Source organism: Saccopteryx leptura, chromosome 2 (assembly GCF_036850995.1).
Source record: "Saccopteryx leptura isolate mSacLep1 chromosome 2, mSacLep1_pri_phased_curated, whole genome shotgun sequence".
NCBI classification, from domain to species: domain Eukaryota; kingdom Metazoa; phylum Chordata; class Mammalia; order Chiroptera; family Emballonuridae; genus Saccopteryx; species Saccopteryx leptura.
In genome coordinates this window covers 176834694-176861369 of record NC_089504.1, presented here as the reverse complement: position 1 = coordinate 176861369, position 26676 = coordinate 176834694, and the positions used below count along the sequence as shown (strand labels likewise).

General features: G+C 39.3%; 1 protein-coding gene across 3 annotated transcripts in view; it reads right to left on the bottom strand.

The window, feature by feature from the left end:
- Positions 1-10699: 10699 nt before the first annotated feature.
- The window catches only part of LRIG3 (leucine rich repeats and immunoglobulin like domains 3), a 56707-nt gene continuing 40730 nt past the window's right edge, over positions 10700-26676 (bottom strand). Inside the window, exons 9-19 of one of the 3 annotated variants that reach the window (XM_066369331.1) lie at positions 26513-26593; positions 25557-25628; positions 22722-22793; positions 22067-22230; positions 19346-19666; positions 17969-18250; positions 16585-17037; positions 15648-15803; positions 13165-13308; positions 12796-13071; positions 10702-11561 (exon numbers count right to left, since the gene is read on the bottom strand). In XM_066369331.1, the coding sequence (XP_066225428.1) occupies positions 11323-11561; positions 12796-13071; positions 13165-13308; positions 15648-15803; positions 16585-17037; positions 17969-18250; positions 19346-19666; positions 22067-22230; positions 22722-22793; positions 25557-25628; positions 26513-26593 (2260 nt within the window). In that variant the 3' untranslated portion in view covers positions 10702-11322. Of the gene's footprint in view, positions 11562-12795; positions 13072-13164; positions 13309-15647; positions 15804-16584; positions 17038-17968; positions 18251-19345; positions 19667-22066; positions 22231-22721; positions 22794-25556; positions 25629-26512; positions 26594-26676 lie in introns of all 3 variants that reach the window. The other 2 variants (XM_066369333.1, XM_066369332.1) reach the window with 2 other exon arrangements.

Here is a 26676-nt window from a genome sequence, read left to right as displayed (position 1 = left end):
AACAAATTACTCACTAAAAATAAGAATAAAAATATAAAATTAAAGATAATAAAATTTAAATGGAAAAAAAAATCAAATGGGAAAAAAAGAATGAAGGGAGAAAAAAGACGAAGAATAATAAGAAAAAAGATAATGGAAAAAATAAAGAGTTTTTCTCAAAGTTTTGAGAGGTTACTTTTTTTTTCCCAGTAGGTGTTGCTGTCTGTACTGTAAGTTTTGGCTCTTTGCAATTCTTGGACAGAACTTCACTGCAATGTTGCTGTCATAATGATGCATGCAGGGCTGCTGTTGCATTGGTGGGTAGGGCCTATTGTGAGTGCTTTACTGTTTCAGCTTTAAGACTTTGTGTTTGCAGTTCTAGCAATGGCGATTTCAGGTCTCCAGGCACTCCTCCCCATGTTTCAACAGGCTAGGGGATCAGACATGGAGCACCTCTGCTTCTCAGGTGAGAGAGTGGTCCTGGAGAATCAGTTTTCAGGTCTGCCACTACCACTTTTGATACCCATGAGTGGATAGATGCAGGGTCTGGGAGGCTGGGGGGCTGTACCTTGTTCTTCTCCATCACTGTGCAGAGTGAGTGAGGCCCATAGGCTCACCTCGAGAACATGCGCCATGACCTGGGCTCGAATGGGTGTACCTTAGTTCAGCACCTCCCCTTCTATCCCTTAATCTCTACTCCTCTGGCTAAAGGAGGCCCAGGTACTCCAGGTTTCACTTTCTGTTTCCCAGCAAACAATGCTCAAGCAGTTTGAGCCTCCCTCCCTCAGTCCAGCAAGAAAAAGGAAAAAAGACCAGGTCACTTAGGCTTCTCTTCACTCCAGAGCTAACTGTGAGTGCATTTTATCTTCCACACCCATTTTCAACCCATCCCACCTTCAGTCCATTCAGTGCATGAATCTTTAAGATGCATCTGTGAGCCCAGCTGAGGTCCCTTCGTTGCATTATAGTTGTTTAAATTGTTGAAATTTTAAGGGGAGAGATCAGGAGTATCTCTCATGGTGCCATTACTCTGACGACATCCTATTTTACATTTTCTATCTCCATTTTTATTTCTTTGTTAAAGTTTTCACTGAGTTTGCCTATTCTCCCCTAAGTTCTTTGCCCATCCTTATAACCTGTGTTTAGAATTCTACATCTGGTAAATTACAAGTCTGCAATTTGTTTATTTCTTTTTCTGAGTTTTGTTTTGTTTTTTCAGTTGAGACATGTTTCTTTGTCTCTTCATTTTAGCTGACACACTGTGTTAGTTTTTATGAATTAGGTAGATCTGCCATGTCTCATTGTCTTATTAGAGTGGACTTATATAGAAGGTGTCCTGTAGGGCCAAGTGGCATAGTCTCCCTGGTCACAAGATCTAGTTGTATCAGGGTGTGTCCTTTGTGTAGGTTGTGTGTGCCCACTTTGATTGCTGTTGACACATCACTGGGAGGGACTATCAAGCTGATTAGCTATGAGATATAGTGATGACTACAGGAGGAGCTGTTGTGCAGGGGCTGACACCATAGAATAGAATTTGCTATAGCAGGGCTCTGGTGCCTACCAAGTCCAACCTTTGAGTATGTCATTTGTGGGGTTGGTTAGGTTGTCTTCTGTTGTGCTCTAAAGCTGGTCACCAAGGGTGCTAGTTTGGAGCCTCTTGGGAGGGGCTGTGATGCAGGCCAAAGTCAGATGCTGCCTGTGTCCGGCCCAGGGCCATGTGGTATGAAACCAGTGATCTTCAAATCGCTACCACTTGTTTTAGTCTTGGAAACACCTGGGAGAGGCTGAGTAGCAAACCAAGACTGGCTACTGCTAGTGCTGGGCTGGGGGCCACTTAGCAAGAGGTACAGGACATGCTGAGGCTAGCTGCTCCTTGTTTGACATTTGTGAACTTTTCAGAGATTTTAGGAAAGTCCATAGCAAGAGCCAAGACAAGTGATTTGTATGGAAAAGCTGCTGGAAGTGGCTTGGATGGGCCCAAAGGTTGGGTGGAATGGGGGTCTCAGGCGGGATCACTAGGGCAGGGCAATCTGTGTAACCCAAGCTGAGGGAGAATTGGTTGTAGTACATGCCTTCGCCTGCAGGCTGGATGTGGGGAGGTCTCAGCAAAGAAATAATGGCATCTGCAAGGACAGATCTGCTCCTCTAGCCCTAGTTCTAAAGAAGCTAAACAATTCTTTTTTTTTTAACCCTTTGAATATGTCCTCATGCCTCCTGACCGTCCAGAGTATAATTGTACAAAAATTTTTATTTTAAAAATGTGTAAGGCAACATTTAAAAAAGGCAAATGTATGTTCTTCCTGTTTCCATAAATTGGTTATCAAACAAACATGATTTTAAGTTAATAAAAATGTAACTGGAACTAATTTCATTTTTTAAAAAAAAACAACTCTCACTTCCGGGGGTCAGCAAGCATGAAAAAAAACTCACTACTCAAAGGGTTAAGTGAGAAGAGGGGAGATACAGAGGCAGACTCCTGCATGCGCCCCAACCGGGATCCACCCAGCAACTCCCATCTGGAGCTGATGCTCTGCCCTTCTGGGGGCGCTCGCAACTGAGTTTTTTTTAGTGTCTGAGGTGGAGGCTCCATGACGCCATGCTCAGAGCCCATGCACTCAAATTAATCGAGTCATAGCTGTAGAAAGGGAAGAGAGAGAGAAAGAAGGGGGAGGGAAGGGGTTTGAAAATCAGATAGTCATCTCTCCTGTGTGCCCTGACTGGGAATGAAACCCAGGGCTTCCACACACCAGGCGAACACTCTAACACTGAGCCAACCTGCCAGGGCCAAAGCTAGATAATTCAATTCCTTCTCATACATTTCTTATGTTTTTCAAGCTGCTACAGCAGTGCTGGAGCTCAGATCTAGCAAATCTATCAGCAAGTAAATCTGTGCATTGGCCCTTTAAGAGGAACACCTAGGACTCTAATAGTCCTCTGTCTTAGCCACAATCTGCTAATTTTCACAGCTAGAGCTTATGAGGAAGTTTCCCAACACTGGAACCCTGGACTGGGAGGCCTGGTGTAGGGCTAGGACCCCTTGCTACTCAGGGGAGAACCTCCTTAGCTGAGATATTGTTCATGTTTTTTAATTGTCACATGTGGGTGTGGGACCAGCCCATTCTGAATCTATATCCCTGCTACCAATCTTGATGTGGACTATTCTAGATCTCCTTAGTTCCAGGACACTGCTCAGCTAGAATTCAGGTGGTTCTCAATGATGGTTGCTCTATAGTTTATCTACAATTTTGATGTGCTCATGGGAGGAGGCGAGCACAGTGTTTACCTACACCACTATCTTGACTGGAAGTCTTAGAAGTTTTATGTGACTTATTTGCTTTATAACTGAAAGTTTGTATTCGTATTCCCCTTCGCCATTTTTCACCCATCCCTCCCATTGAACAAAACAAAACAGAAACAGATCCATCTTAACCAGTTTAAGTGTTACAGTTTAGTAGTGTTAAGTATATTCACACTGTTAGGCAACAGACGTCCAGAACTTTTCATCTTCTAAATCTGAAACTTTGCACGCATTAAACCACTCCTGTTATCCCCATCCCCCCAGTCCCGGGTACCACCATTGTACTACTTTCTGTCTCAATAAATTTGATTACTTTAGATGCCTCAGATAAGTAAAATGATGTTTGAGTCATTGCACAGAAAAATTGAAAATGACAGGATTGTTAAAGATACACCAAACAAATAATACATTAGTATAAAATTGACCGATTGACATTAGATAAAGTTAACCAGGGGTCTCAAACTCGCGGCCCGCGGGCCGCATGCGGCCCACAGAACAATTTTGTGCGGCCCGCAGACTAATCAACGAAGTTCAAAATATTTTGGATAAAATTAAGTAAGCCTAGGGGCCTACTTGTATTTTTCATTTCTCTAGCTAGATATTAGCTTAGTTAACAGCAGTTGTGATGCGAACTACAGTTTCTGGTCGTTTTGTGACACTGAGTAAACTGCATGTACGATTGTGCTTGTTGTACTGATTTTTTTTTTTGTTTTCAACTGCAGTGAGAAAAGTATTGCGTAACAGTTGCCTTTTGTAGACCTAGTACGGCCCGCCGAAAGGCTGTGATCTTGCTCTGCGGCCCACATGCTGAGTTGAGTTTGAGACCCCTGAGTTAAGCCCTGAGCAATGTTGTTTTTAAGGGGTGGGGAACAGGCATGAGAAACAACAATAAAGCAGACCAAGGAAAAATTACCAGCAAAACACAAGTCAAACTAGAAGAATGTAGAGATTCGGAATGAAAGCAGTATGCAGTGATGTAATAGTCCAATCAAATAGGGATATATTATCAAATTTGTAAGTTAGGAGTATTGGTGATCTGTACTGGCCATCTTGATAAAAGCAATTCTAGTTGAATGTGAGCAAATCCCTATCTCCCAAGTCAAAGAGGAAGTCTGCTTTTTGAGAAGTTTTAGAAAAATCGGAAAGTGGGTCAGAGGCTTAATGACCTGTCACAAGAGTGGAACCCAGGTTCTGATCTTAGTGTTAGAGCTGGTCATTGATGCCAAGCTGTTTGTTTCTAAAAAGGAGCTCAATAAATTAATAAATAACGAAGTCAATGAGCATCTTGGGCAATTCATCACATTAAAACTAGTATTTCAAGTAGAGGCAGGACTATTATAAGTACATTCAAAAACATAGTGCTCAAGTGCAATAAATACTTGCTCTCTCACTTTTGTAAGTAAGGGTTCAAAGCAAGTATGTCAGGTTGATCTGGAGACCATATTCCATGCAATCATTCAGATACCCCAGCTCTTCAACCAGTGAGTTCAAGGAAGGGGAGCTTTGGGCCATACTTTCTATTCTGATAGCTGAGGAAAAAGGGTGTGTGAAGGTTTTGTAGACCAGGCCTGAAAGTGGCACTTAACAACCCTGTTCACATTCTACTAGAAAAAAAACAGCAGTATGGTTACAGACATGTCCTTACAAACTGTAAGATGGTTGAGACAAGTACAGTCGCTGGGCAATCATATGTCCAGTTCAACAGGAAAAAGGAATCTATTGACACCGCTGGCCACCTATTTACCTTAGTGTTTGCTTTTCTTGCTGAGTGCTAGACAGTCATCTGATGATTGTTAAAAAAAAAAGGCTTTTACTTTATTTATTTCTTCCTAGAAACTCTCTTATTGACATGTAGGTCACTGTTTTTAGTATTTCCCATAAATGACATCACAGCTGGCTTAGTATTAATGGATTCTCTGTGATTTTTGCACAATGATTCATATAAAGTTCTATGGGGAAATGTTGGAGTAAAAGAAAAGGTTTGATTTTGAAAGAGGAGTGGGTTTCTGCCTAATGAGAGAAGAAAAAGAGCATTTCAAGAAAATAGTTTTGTCATTTGTCTAGGAGCCTCTTGGGAGAAGAATATTTGCTTTAATAGTATATGATTATAGCCTAAGCATTTAACACACCGCCTAGCACAGTAGCCAATCAATAAATATTTGCTGAACCAAATATGAGAAAAATATGCACAATAACAACCAACAGTATGTCGCTACCAAATTTCAACTCTGAGCTGTACATATGTCAAAATAAAGCCATTGAGGTGCAAGGGACTAGTCGGGGGGTCCTGTATTATCCTGTTAAAAAGTTGGGAGGGGGGTCTGGGAAAGGGGCGTGGTTTGAAGGGTTGGCTGGAATCAATATGTGAAAGGTTTTATATGCTATAATTAGGACTTAAAGTTTAGCTGTTAAAGATTTTTACACAGGAAAGTGACCAATTTAGAGATATTTTAGAAAAACAATTCTAGTAACAGCAAAACAAGAAGTTGGATGAGAGAGATACAAGGGCCAAGAAGACACTTCTGCAAGGGACAGATAAGGGTCTGAACTTGGCTGAGGTAATGGGATAGGTAATGGGATACAAGGAAAGGCATAAACAGCCTTGAGATAATTCAGGTGCAAAATCAACAGGAATGGTGATGACTGATAACTAAACAAGAATGGGCATACCAGCACTGGACCAGATAACCATCTTGTTCTAAAACGTGCCAATTGAAGTGTATTTAACAATTCTAGGTAGTTCAGGTGGAATTAGAGACAAAAATTAGTGCCAGTTACGGGGCCCTACTAACCAGCATTTAACACATTGTATTATAAGCATTTATTTATTTACAAATCTGTTTCCTATCCCACTGGTAATTAGGACAAGGATCATTTTATCTAATTCACCTCACCTATTCAAAATACACAATTAAGTATATAAAAAATGTTTGGCAACTGACAGTGTGTTGTTACCAAATTTCAACTCTGAGCTGCAAATAGGAAAAAATAAAGTGATATGCAGAAATATCATATAACTACCATAAAAATGACAATAATTTCACAAAGGCTTTAGGTATTATGTTCAAATGTGATTTAAGAAAAAAGGTTAAAACTTGTTAACAGCCAAAATCAACCATGAAACTCAACAAAGACATATGAAAAAGAGGAAGTACTTATAGAAATCCAAGAATAAAACTGTAACAATTTTGAGTTGCTTTGCCTGATTTTTCAAAATGTATTCTCAAAAATTCTTTAGTTAAAAAATGTAATACTAATAAAAATCTACATGTGAATATTGGTTATAATTTTTTGTGTTCCTGGATATCAATCATTATATGGGAGGATATATAATTCAAAATGTAGAATTAGGATACTTGTGAGGAAATACAGTAAAAATAAAAATGAACTTGCAATTTTGCAATAACAATATATTTGATAAATTGCACATTTCCATCTATAATATAAACTCTCATGTATATTTTATCTTGATAATATATCTCGAGTAAAATCAAATATCTTTATTAGAAGACAGACCCCTACTATCAGACATCTCAAAAAAATAAACAAACAAATGGCCCAAAATGTTGGGATAATTCAGTATATATTCATCATATATTCAGTAAATATGATATATGTGGGCAAACCTCTTTTCTGTGAAAATACCAACTGAAGTATCTCTGCAAATTCTCAAAACTGTTTCAGTGCACTCTTATCATACATTAATTTAAACTGTCTCATGGAGCCTGATGAGGTGGTGGCACAGTAGATAGAGCATCGGACAGGATGCAGAAGACACAGGTCCAAAATCCCAAGGTCGCCAGCTTGAGCAAGGGGTCACTGGCTTGAGCGTGGGATCATAGACCTAACCCCATGGTCACTGGCCTGAAGCCCAAGGTTGCTGGCTTGAGTCCAAGGTCACTGACTTGAGCAAGGGGTCACTCGCTGTGCTATATATCAGTGGTCCCCAAATCTGGGCCGCAGACAGGTACCGGTCCGCAGATAAAGAATAAATAACTTACATTATTTCCGTTTTATTTATATTTAAGTCGGAACGATATTTTATTTTTTAAAAAATGACCAGATTCCCTCTGTTACATCCGTCTAAGACTCACTCTTGATGCTTGTCTCATAAGTTCGACAATTATATTTTAAAATACCACAGTTTTTAGCCGGTCACATAATTTTATTTTGTGCATTTATCTGTCCCACCCTAAAGGCCAGTTTGTAAAAATATTTTCTGACAAACTGGTATGTGGCCCATAAAAGGTTGGGGACCACTGCTATATATAGCCCCTGGTTAAGGTACATATGAGAAAGCAGTAATGAACAACTAAGAGCCAAAATGAAGAATTGATGTTTCTCATCTCTCTCCCTGTCTTTCTGTCCCTATCTGTCCTTCTTTGTCACAAAATAATAAATAAATAAATAAATAAATAATAAAAAATGTGTCATGAAAAAGATAAGTTCTGGTCTCTGGATATTTCTGGAATACTGAAATTATTCAATTCATGACAAAACTCTATTGCTCTTGGAAGACTCTCCTAATAGTTTTTTGGCAGGACACTGTGATATTCAATGTGGTAACAGAATGCTGTTTTTTAAAAAGTGACTTCTAAGTTATACTTACAAGAGCTCTATGAGGTGTTATTATCCAATATATATAAAGAACTCATAAAATTCAATACCAAGCAAACAGCCCAATTAAAAAAATGGGCAGAGGTCGTGAACAGACACTTCTCCCAAGAAGACATACAACTGGCCAACATATGTATGAAAAGCTGTTCAATTGTACTAGCTATTAGGGGAATGCAAATCAAAACTACGAGACACCACCTCAAACCTGTTAGAATGGCTATTATCAATAAGACAGGTCATAACAAGTGTTGGAGAGGCTGTGGAGAAAAAGGTACCCTCATTCACTGATGGTGGTAATGTAAACTGGTACAGCCTCTATAGAAAACTGTATATGGTTCTTTCTCAGAAATGAAGAACAGTTAACGTATGACCCAGCAATACCTCTTCTGGGTATCTACCTGAAAAATTTGAAAACATTTATTTACAAATATATATGCCACTTTATGTTCATTGCAGCATTATTCAGTGGCCAAGACATAGACACTTTGAAGACAAAGTGTCCTTCAATAGATGACTGGATAAAGATGTGGTACCTTTATACTATGGAATACTACTCAGCCACAAGATGAAACACTGACATTTGGAACATGGATGGACTTTGAGAATATTATGCTAAGTGAAGTAAGTCAGAAAAAGCTAAAAAATCATATAATTTTACTCATATGTAAAATATAAAATAGAAACTCAGACGCAGACAAGTGTGGTGGTTACTGGAGGGAAGGTGGGCGCTGCGTAATAAAGTGTAAAGGGGGTCAATTATATAGTGATGGAAAATTTGATTAGGATGGTGGGCACACAATGCAATATACAGATCATGTATCATAGAAATGTACACTTGAAACCTGTATGATTCTACCAATGTCTCAATAAATTTAATTTAAAAAATTATTTAAAAAATAAATTATCCTATTACATAAGTCCAATTGCTGCAAATTCCAAGAGTGGAAGAGACAGAGCAGGCATTGTGCAATAACATTTCGCTCTCATTCTCTTCGAAAATAAAAGTACAGCACAATATTGTAATTTTGGTTGTGAAGTACTTCCCATCACATTATAGCAAAAGGACAAACCCCTCAAGTGTGTACTGAAATTAAAGCACTTCCCTTTTCCTATCAAGTTTTTAAAAATAGTAGCACTGGCTTCACTCTGGGAAATAACTATGGGTTTCTTTCTAGAAAAACATTGAAAATAAATTGTAAATGTTCTATAGATATTTAATTTTTATAAATTGTTGCCTGCCACAATTGACTATTTTCCCCCAATATGTTAAAAAACAAGATAGATTATAAACATTGACTATCTTATCATTAATGTCAATACTCAAAGAAAAAATACAAAAGTTGTATGAATGGCTATTAAGATATTTGTACATGAACTGGTATCAGAAAGCATAAGAAAAATTAAACTGAAAACTAACCATTCATAAATAAGCCAAATGATTTGATATTTGTTTACATTAGTTATTTTTCCTAAGTCTGTGTTATTTTAAAATCTCTTAATACCTACTAGACTCAATAGACTCAATTTGTTAATTCAACATGGGGTCCAAAATTATGTATTTCCTTTCCCTGCCACTGTCAAAAAGAAACTGAGCTCCTCCTATTTCTCCAGACAGCTAAGATTATATTCAACCCATAAATTTTGGCATACGGGCAAAGTAAAATGGAAAAATCATATTGCTGTAGAGTGAATCTAAGTTTTGAATTTCAGGTGTTAATGATTTAAACCTTTGTACTTAAGTCTGGAAAAATCAAATCCTTTAAGAAAGTTCATAATTACTGAAGAGGTCCCTAGTGATGCTTATATCACATCTGGTTATACTGAAGACAAGTCAACAATAAGACTTGAAAATCTGGCAATATGATAAAGGCACAGCATCCAAAATCACTTCTCTGCACTTAGTCATTGGTGGTCCAAGGAAGAATCAACTTCCTGCCTTGGAGTCGGTGTCTAAATTAAAGGAGGAAAATCTTGCTGTGATCTGGGTTCCAGGCTCTGGCACACAAACAGAAAATCTCTAAATCCACCAAGCAGCAAGAAAACTTTAACATCTCTTCAGAAGATAATCTGCTTTTCTAACAGCTGTATCCAATTTAGTTCAAAAGAAGTGACAGTGACATACAGTCACAATTTCAACTGGTTAGATTTTAAAGCTAAATATGCTATATTAACTCCTTCCATACCAATTTCATTTATCTTGGGCAAGAGAGATTTATTTTTAAACTACAAACATGAACAAGGATTTCCTAAAAGAAAAAGAAATCTAGTTTTATTATCTGAATTAACTTGTTTCATTCAATCACTTCAAACTATGTCACTTAGTTTCTGTTTAAAACAAATTATTTTAAATAGTTTTCTGTGTTTTATAAATCTTGACAGATAGGAGAGTCAAGATTTTAACAAGTACAGCTATGATGACCAAATTATAAAAGTATTTTAATTCTTAAAGAAAGTTGCAAGATAGGTTAGAATACTGTACCTTTTTCTGTAAGAACTGCTCAATCAGCAGAAAATCAGTAACAGCAAAAAATTCTACCAGCATCCCATTATAACCTGGAACAGTGTATGAAAATCCACGTCTACTATAGCCATTCTAATTCCAGAAATGTTCAAAGACTGCCCTTGTTAACATTAAAGGGATGGTGAACGTGAAACTCTGAAAAAGCACAAGGCATTGGACCAATAAGGCATTGTTATAATTAAGGAATTGCGACTTGAGCAGTGATTTAAGCAATGGTGGTATACTACATTACACCAGACTATAATAAATCTTGTTTGAAAAGTTAGAAACTAACTAATCTATCTTGAATCTTTATAGGGCCTTCCTGTTTACTATGTGCTTTCACATCTGATTTGAGTCTGAAAGACAACTCTGGGAGGCAGGCAGAATGGTCATTTTTTGCTCATATTTTTATGTGCTGCATATAATTTTCATCAATTTGAGACAGGATACTATGAAATAATTAAGCCTACACGGTGTTGAAAACAAAAAAATAATATTGTATAGATGGGGCTTAGGATCAAAATGATACATTTTATTAAATGTTATGTGCAAAATAAAATGAAATGACCTCTATTCAAAGAAAGTACAAGACAGGTATTATGTAAAATGATTTAGTACTTATTTTCAGTAAAAAGAAATCTGGCATTATAAAAATACATAAAATAGTCATGAATTTACACCCTTAATTTACACAAAATTTTGCCTAAAACAAAGTTATAAAATTGTTTTTAAAGAAATTCTTATATGAAAGTTACTCCCAGTATAAAATTTTTTATAAATTTGGTAATTTTGGTCCATCTGTATAAATAAGACATTTTATCCTTTTAAAATTCATAACTCCATTTAAAAACATAGGATTCTCTCTCTTTTAAATAAAAGTCCACTTGAGGTAGTAGTGTGTTAGAACGCTTTGCTCTTGTTCGGTCTATGTGTCCAAATTATAAGACTGAATATTTGGAGTCCTGTGGTTTTCTAAGGTGTGTTTATAGGAACATGTGTGATTTTCTTGCTGAAAATCTGTCCTTTCTTTCCGATCTTCCTCTGACTCAAAGTCTGGAGAAGAATGAGCTTTCAAGTGCAAGTCTCCTGGCTGACAATCCGATGGCTGTCCAGAGCTTGAAAAGGCATCCAGGTGGGGTCTTCTCAGGGGCTTTCCAAATGTTCCTGAAAGAAAGAAACGCCTTTAGCATCTGGCTCCTTTTGCCAACACGTAAGTCACCAGAAAGCATGTGAAATGGAGCATCTTACTCCATAAACACAAGTAAACATTTTTTACACGTCCACATTATGGTACCTACTCTGGTGTGTGTTTCTCTTTTTTGATGCAGAACTGACAGAATGGAGCTTAGGACATTTATACCCCCATGTATGTCCACTACACACATGCATCTGACCTTTGTCACATCTCATGACCTATAGTAGTATTAATCACTGAGCAAGGAAGTGCCCCAATAAAAATTCTCCCCAAAGCCCACTTTAGGACTGAAGAGCCTACAATTTCAATACAAATAAACTGTGCTTGAATAAAGAAAGTATGTTTTAAAATAATCCTTACACTATGTTCTTTCCTTTTTAGTAGAAAATGTTATTCGATTGACTCAAATTTTTGCCTCAGTTATATAAAAGATATTATTTTCATTTTTTTTTTCAAGAAAGGAATATATAATTATACTGTGACAAACAAAATTTCTTAATAGCTGGGTAAAATATTTTAAAATTCTATTTCTTAAAAAAAAAAAAAATCAGGACAGGCTGTGGTTTATTTTCCCCTATCGACACTCAGCGAAAAGATGAGCTCAGTTTTCCATCTCCCTGGTTCCATGCACTAAACTAAAAATGTCCGCAGGTGAATCTTGATGCCAGTCAGTGTCCACCACCAACAATGAGGGCCTGAAGGCACTGCTGGCCTACTTTGCCTAAGGTAGTCTAGCCTGGCAAACAAACAGTGAGCTGTTGCCAGGTAGGATGCATCTACCCTTCGGCTGAGGGTTCAGTTATAAGCCACCAGACATCCCAAACCACAATCACGCACTGCACACAACTCTACCCCAAAGGCTGCTGTGGCCCCAAACCGCTTTTTCCACACGGCTGACAAACTCAGCTCCTAAGTACTTCAAAAACGCGTGTGTTCCACGATGCCACACACAGTGTAACCCGGAAAGCTCTTCAGGCTGCTGTAGATGAAATACACAATCAAGTAAAATCCCCCACAGCTGACTCTGCTTTGAGAAACGCATATACTAACAGGATGTCATAACTGAATCATTAAAAAATAAAACCAAACAAAAAACAGAAACCATTTTCTACCAGTTCAGCAACTGAAGCTTTCATTGCTCTCCCACATGCAACGAGGGACCTGGGTCCCAAGTTAAGATATCTCATAACTGAGTAAACTTACCCATGAACGAATTACTCAGAGTAACTGATGCTGGCTCTGTACTTGGACTAAAATCCAAAGAGGACTTGTTCAGACACACATTTTTCGTTCTGAGCCCTTCACTCTGAGAGTAAGTAGAGTTGATTAATGTCCTCATGTGGGAAGGCCGCACGATGTCACGGACATTCTGTTCGCAGGGTTCTTCTGAAGGATGAGGACAGGGGTAGCACTCCTTTTTCTTGATGTAACTGGGCTCACAGTGGTCCAGTAAAGCAGTCCTCAAGTCCGGACCACAGCCTTTTTCATTTCGGGACAGTATCAGAAGGAGACAGCTAGTGTTAGTTCTAGAAACCTTTCAGGAAACAGAAGTGAGGTAAAAAAACTGCATACCTGTATGATAGCCTTCGAAAGGGTCTGACCCATACAGGCTGCTGTTCAGACACACAGGGCCCGGGGACTCCACGAAGGGACAGAGGAATGGATCTGCGGCGGCTTCCTCATCAGCTTCACTGCTGTTGTCAATATGGCACGTCCCTTTAAAACAGATATCTCAGTCACTGAACCGATTCTATTCAAGTACCATTCAGTATTTTCCCCACTTTTGCTATTTTCCATATATATAGATGAAAACTTTGAACAGAGTATCATATAAAAGAAAAAAATACAAAATTTAGTTTTAAAAAAAATTTACTGAAGCCTATGGACTGAGTAAGCTTGTGACATCTTAGTAACGGAGGACTTGGTTAACCATTGTACTTGATGTGTTAACCTGTTTGCTGGCCCCACCTGATTCCATGAGAAACTGATCTGTATATGGACACTGCAGCAAAGTGCTGTGACCTAAACCACATGAAGCCATTAGCACTGCCCTTTCTCTACAGTCACAGATGACCAGGACCATAGGCTGGCACTTACTTAACCAATGACCTCTTCATGCACAAAGCAAAGACAGGCTCACAGAGGTGGATTAAAGTCAGTTGAGGCCCCAAGCGCAGAAGAAAATATTGGGCTCCTTACATTACAAAAAGTGTAGCCCTGGCCGGTTGGCTCAGTGGTAGAGCGTCGGCCTGGCATGCAGGAGTCCCGGGTTTGATTCCCGGCCAGGGCACACAGGAGAAGCGCCCATCTGCTTCTCCACCCCTCCCCCTCTCCTTCCTCTCTGTCTCTCTCTTCCCCTCCCACAGCCGAGGCTCCATTGGAGCAAAAGATGGCCCGAGCACTGAGGATGGCTCCATGGCCTCTGCCTCAGGCGCTAGAATGGCTCTGGTCGCGACAGAGCGACAACCCGGATGGGCAGAGCATCGCCCCCTGGTGGGCGTGCTGGGTGGATCCCAGTAGGGCGCATGCGGGAGTCTGTCTGACTGCCTCCCCGTTTTCAGCTTCAGAAAAATACAAAAAATACAAAAAATAAAAAATAAAATAAAAAAAAAAGTGTAAAGTTGGGGTTTTATGGGACCCTTCAGAAGTCGGGGTCCAGGGTGCGCCCACTGTTATATCCACCTCTGTGGGCTCAGCCAAAAACAAGTCCTATTATATTTGTGCTAAACAACCCAGCACCAATGTGCTAGTTAGCAGTGGACAGAGCAGTTGAAGGATAAGACAGATGATAAGGGTTAGAGATGCCATGATGAGCCATGTGCCTGGCAAGCAGGAAGCAGAAACCGAACAGAGGGTTGGCGGTGGTCTCAGAGCAAAGCAAATGTGCAGAATGTGACTCAGCATGCTGCTGACCTGCAGCGCTGCTGAGAGCAGACCACGCCCTAGCCTAGGCATCCAGGCGGTGTGGCACTGTTAGGCTCCGGTTTAGCCCCTGCAGACTTTTATAAATGTCTTTTCAGTAAACCCTGTTATATTTGAACAAGTTTGGGCCTCTGCTCTTTTCAACCGAATGAATCTAACCAGAACACCCACTTTTACACTGAAATCTTTTAACTTTCTACCCTCTATCACTGCCTTACCAAGTTTGTAATTATTTGCTAAACTTTCTGTCTCAACACTGACTACACTATGAAACTGAAAACAAATATTTTTTCCTCCCAAGTATGGAGTTCACCACAGAACTGACACTCAATAAATGCCTGTAGGAAAAGATGCCGAAATGCTTGAAAATAATGTCACTAGCTTCCACTTGTTGAACCCTTAATATGTGCCAAGCACTCAGGCAGACCAGGGCTCTGCTGTTCTGGGAAGCCTGAGCGGATTTCCTACTTTGCCAGTGGGATGCCTCTCCCAAATTTCGAAGACAATAAATGTACAACAAGAAAAGGTTTAAGAATGTTCATGGGATAGATCTAAGCTCGTGAACCAAGCTTGATTTCCGCTATAGTCCTGACTCCGTGTTATTCTTCAGTATCAGAGCTTGCACGTTTTCCATTACCATTTTATTTAATTTTCAAAACAATCTAACAGGAAGTACTATAACTGCCTAAGGATACACAGGAAGTGTCAGAAGTGGGTTTTGAACCAAGCCTATACTCTTATTCATGCTGCCTTCATTATTATTTTTAAGAACATACAGTCCTTAAAAGCTAGAATCAAGAGTTAGGTTTCTCTAATAAAATGATTTTTAAATAATTTGACTTTTAAGATCATGCATGAAGCCAGTCAATGTTTAATAAAGAGAACATTCAGGGCCAAAAAAGACATATTATGTAAAGAAAATACTTACCTTGCATGGAGGAAACTAAATTGAACTTTACCTACTACTTGTCTCCTTTTATTATCAGAAACAAAGAGTTTTCTAGTATTTAAGAAAATGTTTTTAACTTTCACTGTCCTAAATTCAATTTCTGGTGAAAATTAATGTTATATTTGAGCCTTCCATCTGAGTATTTTCAAAACAACTACAGCCTATGTTCATTTTAAACACTCACCATTACTATCATGTTGTGGTAAGAAAAATCCGCTCCCTGAAGTGACAAACTGGTGGTGGCTTCCGCTTTCAGAGGAGACATACCCATCCTGCCTGTCAGCTAGTGTTCCCTGAGACGACAGGTAACTGGGGATATCTGCCGGCAAGTTGGTCTCATCTGCAGTCAAACAACAGCACTCTATTAACTACAAAGGGTCCTGAGAGGCCCCCCACTTCCCCAGTGAACAGTATATACTGCGTTGGTTTCTCTAGGGTCCAATCAACCTGCTCCCGCGAAGCCAGCAGCAGGCAATCAGCTGCGGATAGCTGCGGCCAGCCGCGGACGCAGCACTCAGGCAGACCAGGGCTCTGCTGTTCTGGGAAGCCTGAGCAGATTTCCTACTTTGATTGCCAGTGGGATGCCTCTCCCAAATTTCAAAGACAATAAATGTATAAAAAGAAAAGGTTTAAGAATGTTCATGGGATAGATCTAAGCTCTTGAACCAAGCTTGATTTCCACTATGGTCCTGACTCCGTGTTATTCTTCAGTATCAGAGCTTACACGTGGGCCTCTCCCACTAGTAACTAGTGGTCTCCCTAGACTCCTGCATACAGGACAAAACCTACAGCAGGGCAGGATCCTCATAAACGAAGGGCTGTTTCTGGATCTCCATTACCATCTTGTGAAAAAGTCAGGCTGTTTAACTCCACCGTTTCCACTGACTCTCAGGCAACAGGATATTCTGTTGAGGTTTTAACAAAACATATTAACCTTTTCACATCAGCTTTACTTTGGGCCAAGGAGTTATTTTAGCTAATCATATTTCTGCAGCTTGAAACAAATGAGTCACCCTTCTGACATGGCCTCAGACTGCAAGATACACATTCTAGAAGAAAATTACCACAGGATCACAAACACACACGATGGCTGCACCGGTGCCAAGCTTCTGTTTACACACCTGTGTTGGTAATGCTGCAATCTTCATTCCTCCGCCTCGTGTGGTATATGATGACCACCCACACAAGTGACGTGCCTACCACACAGCAAACCACCGCTATGATCACGATGCCCACAGTGGCCCACCCGTCATCGTCTAACGAAGAGGCGGTCATCTGAGGGGAGTCACAAGTCGGAGTGGGGATCACACTGAGGCGCAAGTGGCCTCTCTCAGTGCCAAGGGTGTTAGACATTTCACATGTGTATTTCCCAGCATCGCTGACATCTGAGTCCACAATGATCAGCAGCTGATTGCCTGCGGCAAAGAAGTGCCTCTCAGTCACCATCAACGGGCTATCATCCTTGGTCCAATTCAGCCTGGGTGGAGGGCTGCCCCCAGCGATGCACTGTAGGACGGCTGTTTCTCCCCTGGTCACAGTCCGGTCTAACAGGGGCCGCAGAAATGACGGTGTTTCTGAAATGACAAGTTATGATACTCCTCTACTAAATGAAACTAGGTTTCGAATAAGACCCAGCCTTTGAATTCATTCAAACTGGAAGATAAATTTTTCTTCTCCCACAACTTAATGCACATGCTTCTTTAAGAGTCTGAACATACACAACATTAGGGATTTCATTTCATTGTTCAGTTGTCGTTTGCTCACACCACCAGTCAGGGGTAATATTTACTCTTTTTTAACCTCAATCTCCTTCACTCTTGACAAGGCTAGCGAATGGTAGAAGAAGGGCAAAGCCAAATATTTTAGACATTTTTCAGAAACAGAAAATGTATAAAAATAATTTCAAGCAAGAGAGCACGTTGATGCTTTAAAAAACCAAAACATTTAAATTTTTAAAAAGAGAAACTTTCTAGCACTAGGTGTCCAGGTCTATACTGAAATTCTGAAAATAATTTCCTTTTATTATTTGGTGTCAATAAGTTACTTTAACTCCTTTAAAGATACACATATGGTTAATATGTTCACATTTTAAAAAACCATTTGTGTAGGTAAAAAATAAACTAATTCTAGTTTCCAGAGTGCCAGGGCAGGCTGAGAAAAGACAAAAAGGTCCTTCCCAATCTGTGAGCTCACATACTCTGCACAGCGTTAAGATATTGGTGGAGACTGGATGACGGAGAGAGTAGAAGAGGGTGAACCCTACAAAACGGGAAGCATTTCTCTCTCCTCAGCACACAGGCAGCAGATTCATCTCACTGGCCACGGACTTGAAGATGTAATGCACTCCTGACCTCAAAGCTCCTGACAAGCCATTTGTTCTTTCCAGGAAAGGGTGGTGTCCTACGGATCCTCTCTCACCCTCAGAGCTTTTTGACACTGAAGGTCTTTGGGTGAGCTAGTTAAGACTCATTCAATATGTCACAGAATCTGAAATTACCCACTTACCTAAGACAGTGAGAGTGGCATTTGCAGAAATGCTTCCCGCACTGTTTTGAGCAGTGCAGCTATACACCCCAATGTCCTCTATCTTCACGTCCACGATGAAGAACACATCGTCCTCCGGCATAACATGCATGCGTCTCTCCCTTGCGGCAGGGAAGTCAGTGCCTCCATCCTTCTGCCAGGCTATCTGCGGGGCTGGGTGCCCCAGCGCAGCGCATTCTAAGCGCGCCATGGCCCCGGCGCGGATGGTAAGGTCCATGGGGGTCTTGGTGAAGGAAGGAAGCACTGAAATCAGAAAAGCAATGTAGGCATTAGCACTGTGGAGGTTTTCACCACCTCTTTTTGATGCTTACAAACATGCCTGACACAGGTAAGGTACAGGTTATTTCTAATTACAAGACAAAGAATCTAAGTTGAGATGGAAAGATTAAGTGACTTCCTCAAGGTTACAGAGCTTCCAAAAGGATGGAGTCAGTATAAAACACAAGGTCTTCAGACTGAAGGTCTTCCTGCTACTTTTCAGTTTCCTCAAAAACTATCCGTGAGAGCTTGGGCAAATCAGTTTATTTCTTTGTATCATGACCATTCCTTCTTTTTTTTTTTTTTAATTTCCTCCTGGTTCTAATATACTCTATGACTTTAAATATGTTCTGTCCTACAATTTAAACTCAAAATTTTTGTGTCAGGCTTCTGCAATCATTTGTTGAATGCATTAATGAATCATTCAAAACTCTTTTTACCATGGAAGGTACAAATTAAAAATGATTAATGATAAAGTGACAAGGATCCAACTGTCAACTTCTGTGCCTGCCACACCAAGCAAACAATGATATACTTCTTTTATTAAGAGCAGTGAACACTTACTGCATTTACGAAGTACTTACTATATTTTAGATATTTTGTCAACTGCTTTACCAAATTTTTATTTAATGAATTTCATACCTCTATATGGGAGATACTATTCTCCCTAATTGACAGATGTAGAAATGGAGGCACAAAGAAGTTAAGTAACTTGCTTGGAGTCACACAGCTGTAAGCAAAAGTGGCAGGATTCAAACCCAGGTCTTTGCATTAAAGGGGGTGTGCTTTAACACTATGCTTCATGGTCTCCCATGTCAAATTAATACATTGTGAATTTCCAAAGAGTACAAACTGGTTCATCTCTGTGTTACCCACCACACTATGGATAGAATCGACACAAAAAATGCTTGTTTAGATACAAATAACCAAGAACCTTAATTTTGTGGAGTGAGGGGTAAGAATAAAAAAAGTTAGGTCTAGAACTATGAGAGCAGAGGACAGGATTAGGAAGAAGAAACCAGCTGCTGTCTGTTCCTAAAAGGTGCCTTTAAATACAAAAGGAAAAGTCAGATCACATACTATTTACTGTAAGCTTGGCTTTGATGGAGTAGGATGAACCGAAGTGATTGGAGATGACACACTGGTATTTCCCTTCGCTGGTAAATTCCACGTTGCGCAGCCGCAGAATGGTGGTATACTCCATCACCTCCCCGCCTTGGGCCCGGAGGTGTGCATAATTTTCCATTTCAGCATCATGCAGGAGTTCATTGTCTTTTTTCCAAGCAAAAGTCATTGGGGAATCACTGCTGCTGGCAGCCGAGCAGATAAAGCTCAAATTGGACCCTTTTATGGCTGCTTGTGTTTCTGGCTGAACTGTGATCTGGGGTTTAGGGAAATCATCTGTTCAAAATGGAGAGGAGGAAACAAAATAACTTTAAGGCTTGAGAATCCAAATGCTACTCAGATCTGAACACCAAGAAACTCAAAACAAACAGGGGCTTAGGTTGTACCCTTTGTGTATGCTTCACAGATGGACGAGCAGCCCCGGTGGTGGTGTTTATAAAGGGGTTCATTTACTTCAAGTAGAGACAAAGATCTCATTACCAATCAGGAATGGAGAGAAGACTGTTGTTTTGGAATACAGTATATCCCAGACTACTTGTGTTTTTTAAAATATAAATAGAAGGACAAAATCGTTTAGGAATCTTCCAGGCTTATAGACCACCTTTTAAATGCTACTATCAGGAACTGCAATCCTCCCCATGTTCTCCACAGATAAGGAGCAGCGAAAGTAAGAACTCAAACATCAATATCAGTATCACAAAAGATCACAATTGACACCCTAGTTACCAAAAAAATAGAACCCACAGGAAAAGCAGTCAAATGCATGTAGAACAGAAGAAAATCATCCTGTCGTGAAAGAAAAAGCACCTCCGTGGCTCATTGCGAGCCACTGGCTTCAGCCTGCAGCTCCGAGTGGACGGCACACCAAGCCGCTGTGCTCCACCGCCAGAGCTACATTATAATTAGAGCTAAGCAACTCTTTCATTCCAAACAGTTATTTTTAGTTCTCTGTTACTTTTTGGAAGTTACCTTTTTGAACTTCAGTTTCTCAGAGAGAGTCTAAACACAGAAGGAAACATCTCAGATCTACCAAAATGTATTATTTGGGTTCTCTGCAAAAATAACGTGGGAGTGTATGCCTCACCAGTAGTGGCACAGTGGTTAGAGCACAGACCTGGGACACTGAGGTTCCAGGTTAGAAACCCCGAGGTCCCCAACTTGAGCGCAAGCTCATCAGTGTGAGCTCAGGGTCACTGGCTTCAGTGCAGAATCATCAAAATTATCTCAAGCCGGTCGCTGGCTTGAGCAGAGGGTCACTGGCTTGGCTGGAGCCCCTCGGTCAAGGCACATGAGAAGTAATCAATGAACAGCTAAGGTGCTGCACTATGAGTTGATGCTTCTCATCCTTCTCCCTGCCTGTCTCTCTCTCTCTCTTGCAAAACAAACAAAAACAAAAGAAGTGCGTGGGATAACTCCAGTGCTGCTAATTACCAATGCCATGCCTGCATGTAGTAATCAAGGTAAGTTTCTTTTGCATTATTCTAAAATTATGGTCTGTTAAGTCAATGTTTATTCCTTACAATAAAGGGAATGAAATATAAATACTGTATATTCAGGGTGGGGCAAAAGTAGATTTATAGTTGTGAGTACACAAAACACCATTTATTCTTTATTCTTGTATTATTTTTATTAATTATTGTATTATTTCCCATATAGACAACTGTAAACCTACTTTTGCCATACCCTGTATGTCTCAAAGTCATAAATAGTTCATATCTTAGAACTAGAGAACTGTGAAAATAGCTCAGGTCCTTATAGATAAGTGTCAAAAGCTTATTTAGATCCAAAAGCTACGTTTTATTTCTAGAAACTGTTGGCACTGTTTAATGCTGCAACCTAAAAAAAAAACATATATATACATCTTTTTTTTACTTATCTAAACAATCACAGGCAAAGCAGTTTTAAATACATTTTTAAAGGCCAATGTAAAATTAGGCTCTGTAATATCTTAATGCACATGCTAAAATTTAAGCATATTTTGATTTCATGTTCTACACCTACATTCATTTTTACAAAAGTCTCCATAGTGGTGAACAGTAAACAGTGTAGTATAGAAGAGGAAACTGTCCCAAGAGATGAAAACTGATTTTTGATCCAGATCTGCTAACATCTGGGTAAGACTTCTGAAGGTGAAATGCTGAGACACTAGAACAGACCTTAAATTTATTTATAATAAATTCAAACGTACTATTACTTGTAATGCTTTACCCACCAACAGCACAATTTTAGCAGCTTATAAATCACTGATAATTTTCTCTTTCTATGTCACATAAATAGCATTTGCACAGGGTTCAGTTCAGCCTTCTCTCTGAGCTCCTGGGAGCCCCTCAACAACCCTGGCACTGGGAAGAGCGACAGCAGAGTTCCCATTTCACAGACACAGAGACTGAGGGAATTTAATTAAGTAGAAGGGCTGGCACTTCAGCCTTCAATTCTCCGAAGATCCCATGTCATTCTTTCCATTAAACCACCATAATGCCAAAACAAAGATGACAAAAACGCTCCTTCCCATATGTAAAATTAAAATAATGAGAAAACTATAGATCTATTTTCATCTACCCCAGCAGAAATAAAAGCTTTATTGAAAGAGCATACATTTATTCAAAACCATTATTTGGACAAATGGGAGAAATTAAAAAAAAATGAGTAAAAGGCAAGGGCAATAGCTGTACTCACCACACACAAAGCCATCTGGGCTAACAGCAAAAATACTTCTTCCCTTTAGCAGCTGAGGATGGGCACAACTGGCATTTACAAAGCTCTGAAAGTTGTTTTCCGCCACCCACTGTGGGAGCCATTTTAGTTGGCAATCACACAAAAGGCTAGATGTATTTAAATGCCTGAGGAGAGTAATTATATTCAATTTGTTTTGTATGAAATGCAGATTTTTACAAGTAAATGAAACTCAAGTAAATATTAACAAAGCAATGAACAGGGAAACCAAATACACACAGCCCATGCGATAATATCCTAGAGTCCCTCTTAACATGCACGGATTATGACCAGCACAATTTTTTGTTGTTCTTGCTGACCTATTAAGACAGAAGTGCTGATATATCAAAAATACCTCACTACTGAAAACTTGTTACTATACTTATGCACTGTACTGTATCAGGTCTTACAAATTTAAATCGCACTCATCACAGAAAGGAAAACTCTTTTAAGAAAAGGAACAAATTTTTCTGTCATTGCCGTTTTTGTTTTCTGATATAAAACGTTAAGAAATTTTAAGAATGTGCAAGATACATTTTATAGACATACCCAGGATGATATACCCCATGATCGTTTTCCCCTCTAAGCTTTATTGAAAACTCTTAGAAGAAAAGCTTACAATTGTTGAAGTTTCTTCATTTGTGAAAATACATTGCCTTGTAAGGACATGATTGCATTATCACTCAGGTCTCTGAAAACAATCAAATCAAATATATTAGAGTGAATATGGTCACTGCATGCCTTCAAGCAAAGGTTGGGCCCACACTGCCCTCTGCATTCATCAAACACTCTATGTCAGGGGTGGGGAACCTTTTTGGCTGAGAGAGCCATGAACGCCACATATTTTAAAATGTAATTCTGTGAGAGCCATACAACGACCCGTGTACGTTATGCATTATCCAATAAAAATTTGGTGTTGTCCTGGAGGACAGCTGTGATTGGCTGCAGCCACCCACAACCATGAACATGAGCGGTGGGAAATGAATGGATTGTAATACATGAGAATGTTTTCTATTTTTAAAGTTATTATTTTTTTTATTAAAGATGCAGCCATCAAAAGAGCCACATCTGGCTTGCGAGCCATAGGTTCCCAATCCCTGCTCTATGTGATGAAGTGGGCATACAGGCTGACTCTCAAGGAACCCGTTAAGAAGCCTGGGCTGGAGAACAAGGACATTTGTGTATCAAAGGCCAGCTCTGTTATGGTGAGAGACATTCCCTTTACCACATACAGGTTATTTGACTCATAAGGGCCCAAGCTGTTCTGCCATATTATTTTGTTCAATTTATTATTATTTAAGTTAACCATTAGTACCTTTTAATTACACAAATAATATTGTTCATAATTATGCTTTTAAAAAACCATCATGTATAGAATAATACTTTTTATGAGATGCACTGTGTTACGTGATTAACATATATTACATTTATTCCTCCCAGCAACCCAAAAAACTGTATTGCTACCTGGCTCAGCGGGGGAAAAAGGCAATGATCTTTGAACCCAATTATTTTCCATTTCAAAACCTATGCTTAATCACTAGCCTAGTTCTGCCACACACAACTTGCTACTGTAAAGACAGTTAAGTGTTCAGGCAAGATGTGCTTGCTAAAACAAACACTTCAGGCAGAACATTTCTACAATGAGCCAATATTCTGGGCTGATTTTATTTTTAGCTAGTACTTACAAGCAGTTTGAATTAAAGTACTCTCTATAATGATTACTACTCTGCTTCCTTCACAAGGGGGTCAGAGTATACAAAAAGGATTCTGAATGAGACAAGTGACAAGAAGACAGAAAGAAGGGCAGAGAAAGAGGCTGGAAGAGTCAGGAAGGTTTAGAAAACTGAAGCAGAAGTTAATATTCCACTGATCCACTCATTTCACTTTCCCAGAAATGGAATGGGTCAGTGACAAACCCCTTTGGCTACTTTCCCTTGGAAAATAACTTGTTTCAGTAAGTCCAGCAATACTGGTCTGCCCTTCCAAAACCAGCTTTGTACATTTCTTCTACCGCAGCCTGATGCTGCCCTGTCGGGGTATGGTCAGCTGTCCAAACCCTCAACCTGACAGGTGAGCCAGATGACGACAGCAAGGTGGTCCACGAACACAGCTAAATCTTCACTCTCAACACGCAGCACAAATGAGGGTACAAACCACATGTATATTTTAAATCAGTGGTCCCCAACCTTTTTTGGGCCATGGACCAGTTTAATGTCAGAAAATATTTTCATGGACCGGCCTTTAGGGTGGGACGGATAAATGTATCATGTGACTGAGACAAGCATCAAGATTGAGTCTTAGACGGATGTAACAGAGGGAATCTGATCATTTTTAAAAAATAAAACATCGTTCAGACTTAAATATAATAAAACGGAAATAATGTTAAGTTATTTATTCTTTCTCTGCGGACCGGTACCAAATGGCCCATGGACTGCTACCAGTCCGCGGCCTGGGGGTTGGAGACCACTGTTTTAAATACTAACTTCTTTTCTCTGAGTTAATAGAGATTAAAACTTCTAGCTGTAAGCATTCCTTAATAGTCAAAGTGGAGATATTAATATTACTTGGTACTTTTACTGTACACGTGTAAAACATATACTTGGGGTTAGAAACTCATGCAAGTTTTGACTGCTATTTTGGTTGGCTAACCTGCTTTCCTAAAACTGAAAATATTTTAGCTCCTAAATGTCATTTTAAAATTGTGTGCCAGGAGTTCCTGAGAATGGCCGTGGCAGAGACTGAAGGCAAGAGCCTGTGCGATGAGGGTCGCTAGAGAAGCAGAGGAAGCCCCGGTCTGAGTCCTGACTCTGCCAGCTGCTAACAGGTCGGGAGCAAGAGAACAAAAAAGGGACAATAAAGTGGGGAAAAAGAGGCTGTATGTTTTACAATCAAACAACAGCGATAACTAATAAAAAATCTCAGAGAAAGTCATGTTAATGCCCTCCAAATGTCACTCTCAAGAACTGTGGGATTTTTTTAATCTTTAATATCAAAGTCACCTTTTTAACTGTCCGATGGAATCAAACCCTCAGAACCTTCACTCATTAATTTAAAAATAAAGATAATAACTACTTAATAGTCTTCTCGTGGGGATTAAATGAGACTGTATATAAACACCTGGCATGATGCCTGACATGTTGTGGGTGCATAATAAATGGTAGTCATTTAAAAAAAAAATGTTATCACTACTTGACAAAAATAACTAAGCAAAACCCAATAATAATCTGAAGCAATGTCCTTAAATGCAAGATATATACCTGTATACATTCACATAGATACAGTTAGATAAGCAGGTAGGGAGGCAGACAAAGGCCAAACAGATGTGTAAATGTGCTTACTGGTACAGAGAGGATGTCAAAAAAAAATTCCATTTTCATTTGTTTTATCTTTCATGACACGTAAGTAGATACTGCTCTTAGTCTACCTTTAGGGTAACCAAATTCCAACTACTCACAGGTGTTCTAATGCATCAAGACCAGTGAAGGCTTTTTTGGTAATAGATCGAATCCGGTTTCCGTGGAGGATTCTGAAAACACAAAATTGACATTTGAATAGTTAATAAAAGCCATTTTTAAGGTATAATTCTCATGAAAAGAAAACTGCTTTTGAAATCATTTGTGTGAATTCTTTCTTTTCTAGAATTCCACAATATATTCTGTAAAAATGTATCCATGCCATCTACTTCAGTAATATATGGCTCAGCATGGTTTTCACACATTCAGCTGAGAACACAGCAAAGATAGGTAGTCAGTTAATTACTTAATGGTTAAATGAAAGCAGTGGTTTAAAAGTCTCTTTAGGAGTGGCTAGCCATTCCCTATAAGTAGAAACGTCATGCCAAGTAAATTTTCACAGCATGGAGACCTTCTCTTCAGCCTCCCTTCCCAAGAATGTCTTCATTATTCACAAAAGTTTAGGGCTACATGAAACTCTATTTTAAAACCACTGGCTTAAAATACAGAATTTGGCCACCTGCAAGGCCAATCTGTGACTAAACAGAAGTGTGTTTTTACCATGTAATGCTTGGAATCTACTTCAGTATTACCAGTCAATACAGGATCATTTTATTTAAAAATTTCTGCGAGTGTAACACTGACGATTTTAAATTGTTAAAACACTTACACAATGATAATTTTAAGAGTCTAAACACTCAAGACAATTTAAAATTCTTACCTAGATATTAAAATAAGTTATACAAACTGAAATGTTGAATAAAACCCTTACATCCAAGGAAGAAAAGCAAATTAATACACATTTTGTACAGCAGCATTTATCTGGAGAAATGACAAAAGGTAGCAACCAGATTAAGCACCTATTTCTAAACTCCTTAAGCTATGGAACTGACTTAATTAAAACAGTGTTTATTTTAAGTCAAACAGCTAATCAAAGTATGAGGCAAACCATACTCACAGCTGCCGCAGTTTGTCAAGCCCCGAGAAAGCACCATTCATGTCTTCAATAGTCCAGGAAATTTCATTGTTCTTCAAATCCCTAATATAAGAGAGGAATGTTATTGAAACTGGTACCAGGTACTTAACAAAAGATATAATCACTCTCTTTAGGGATAAACTCAG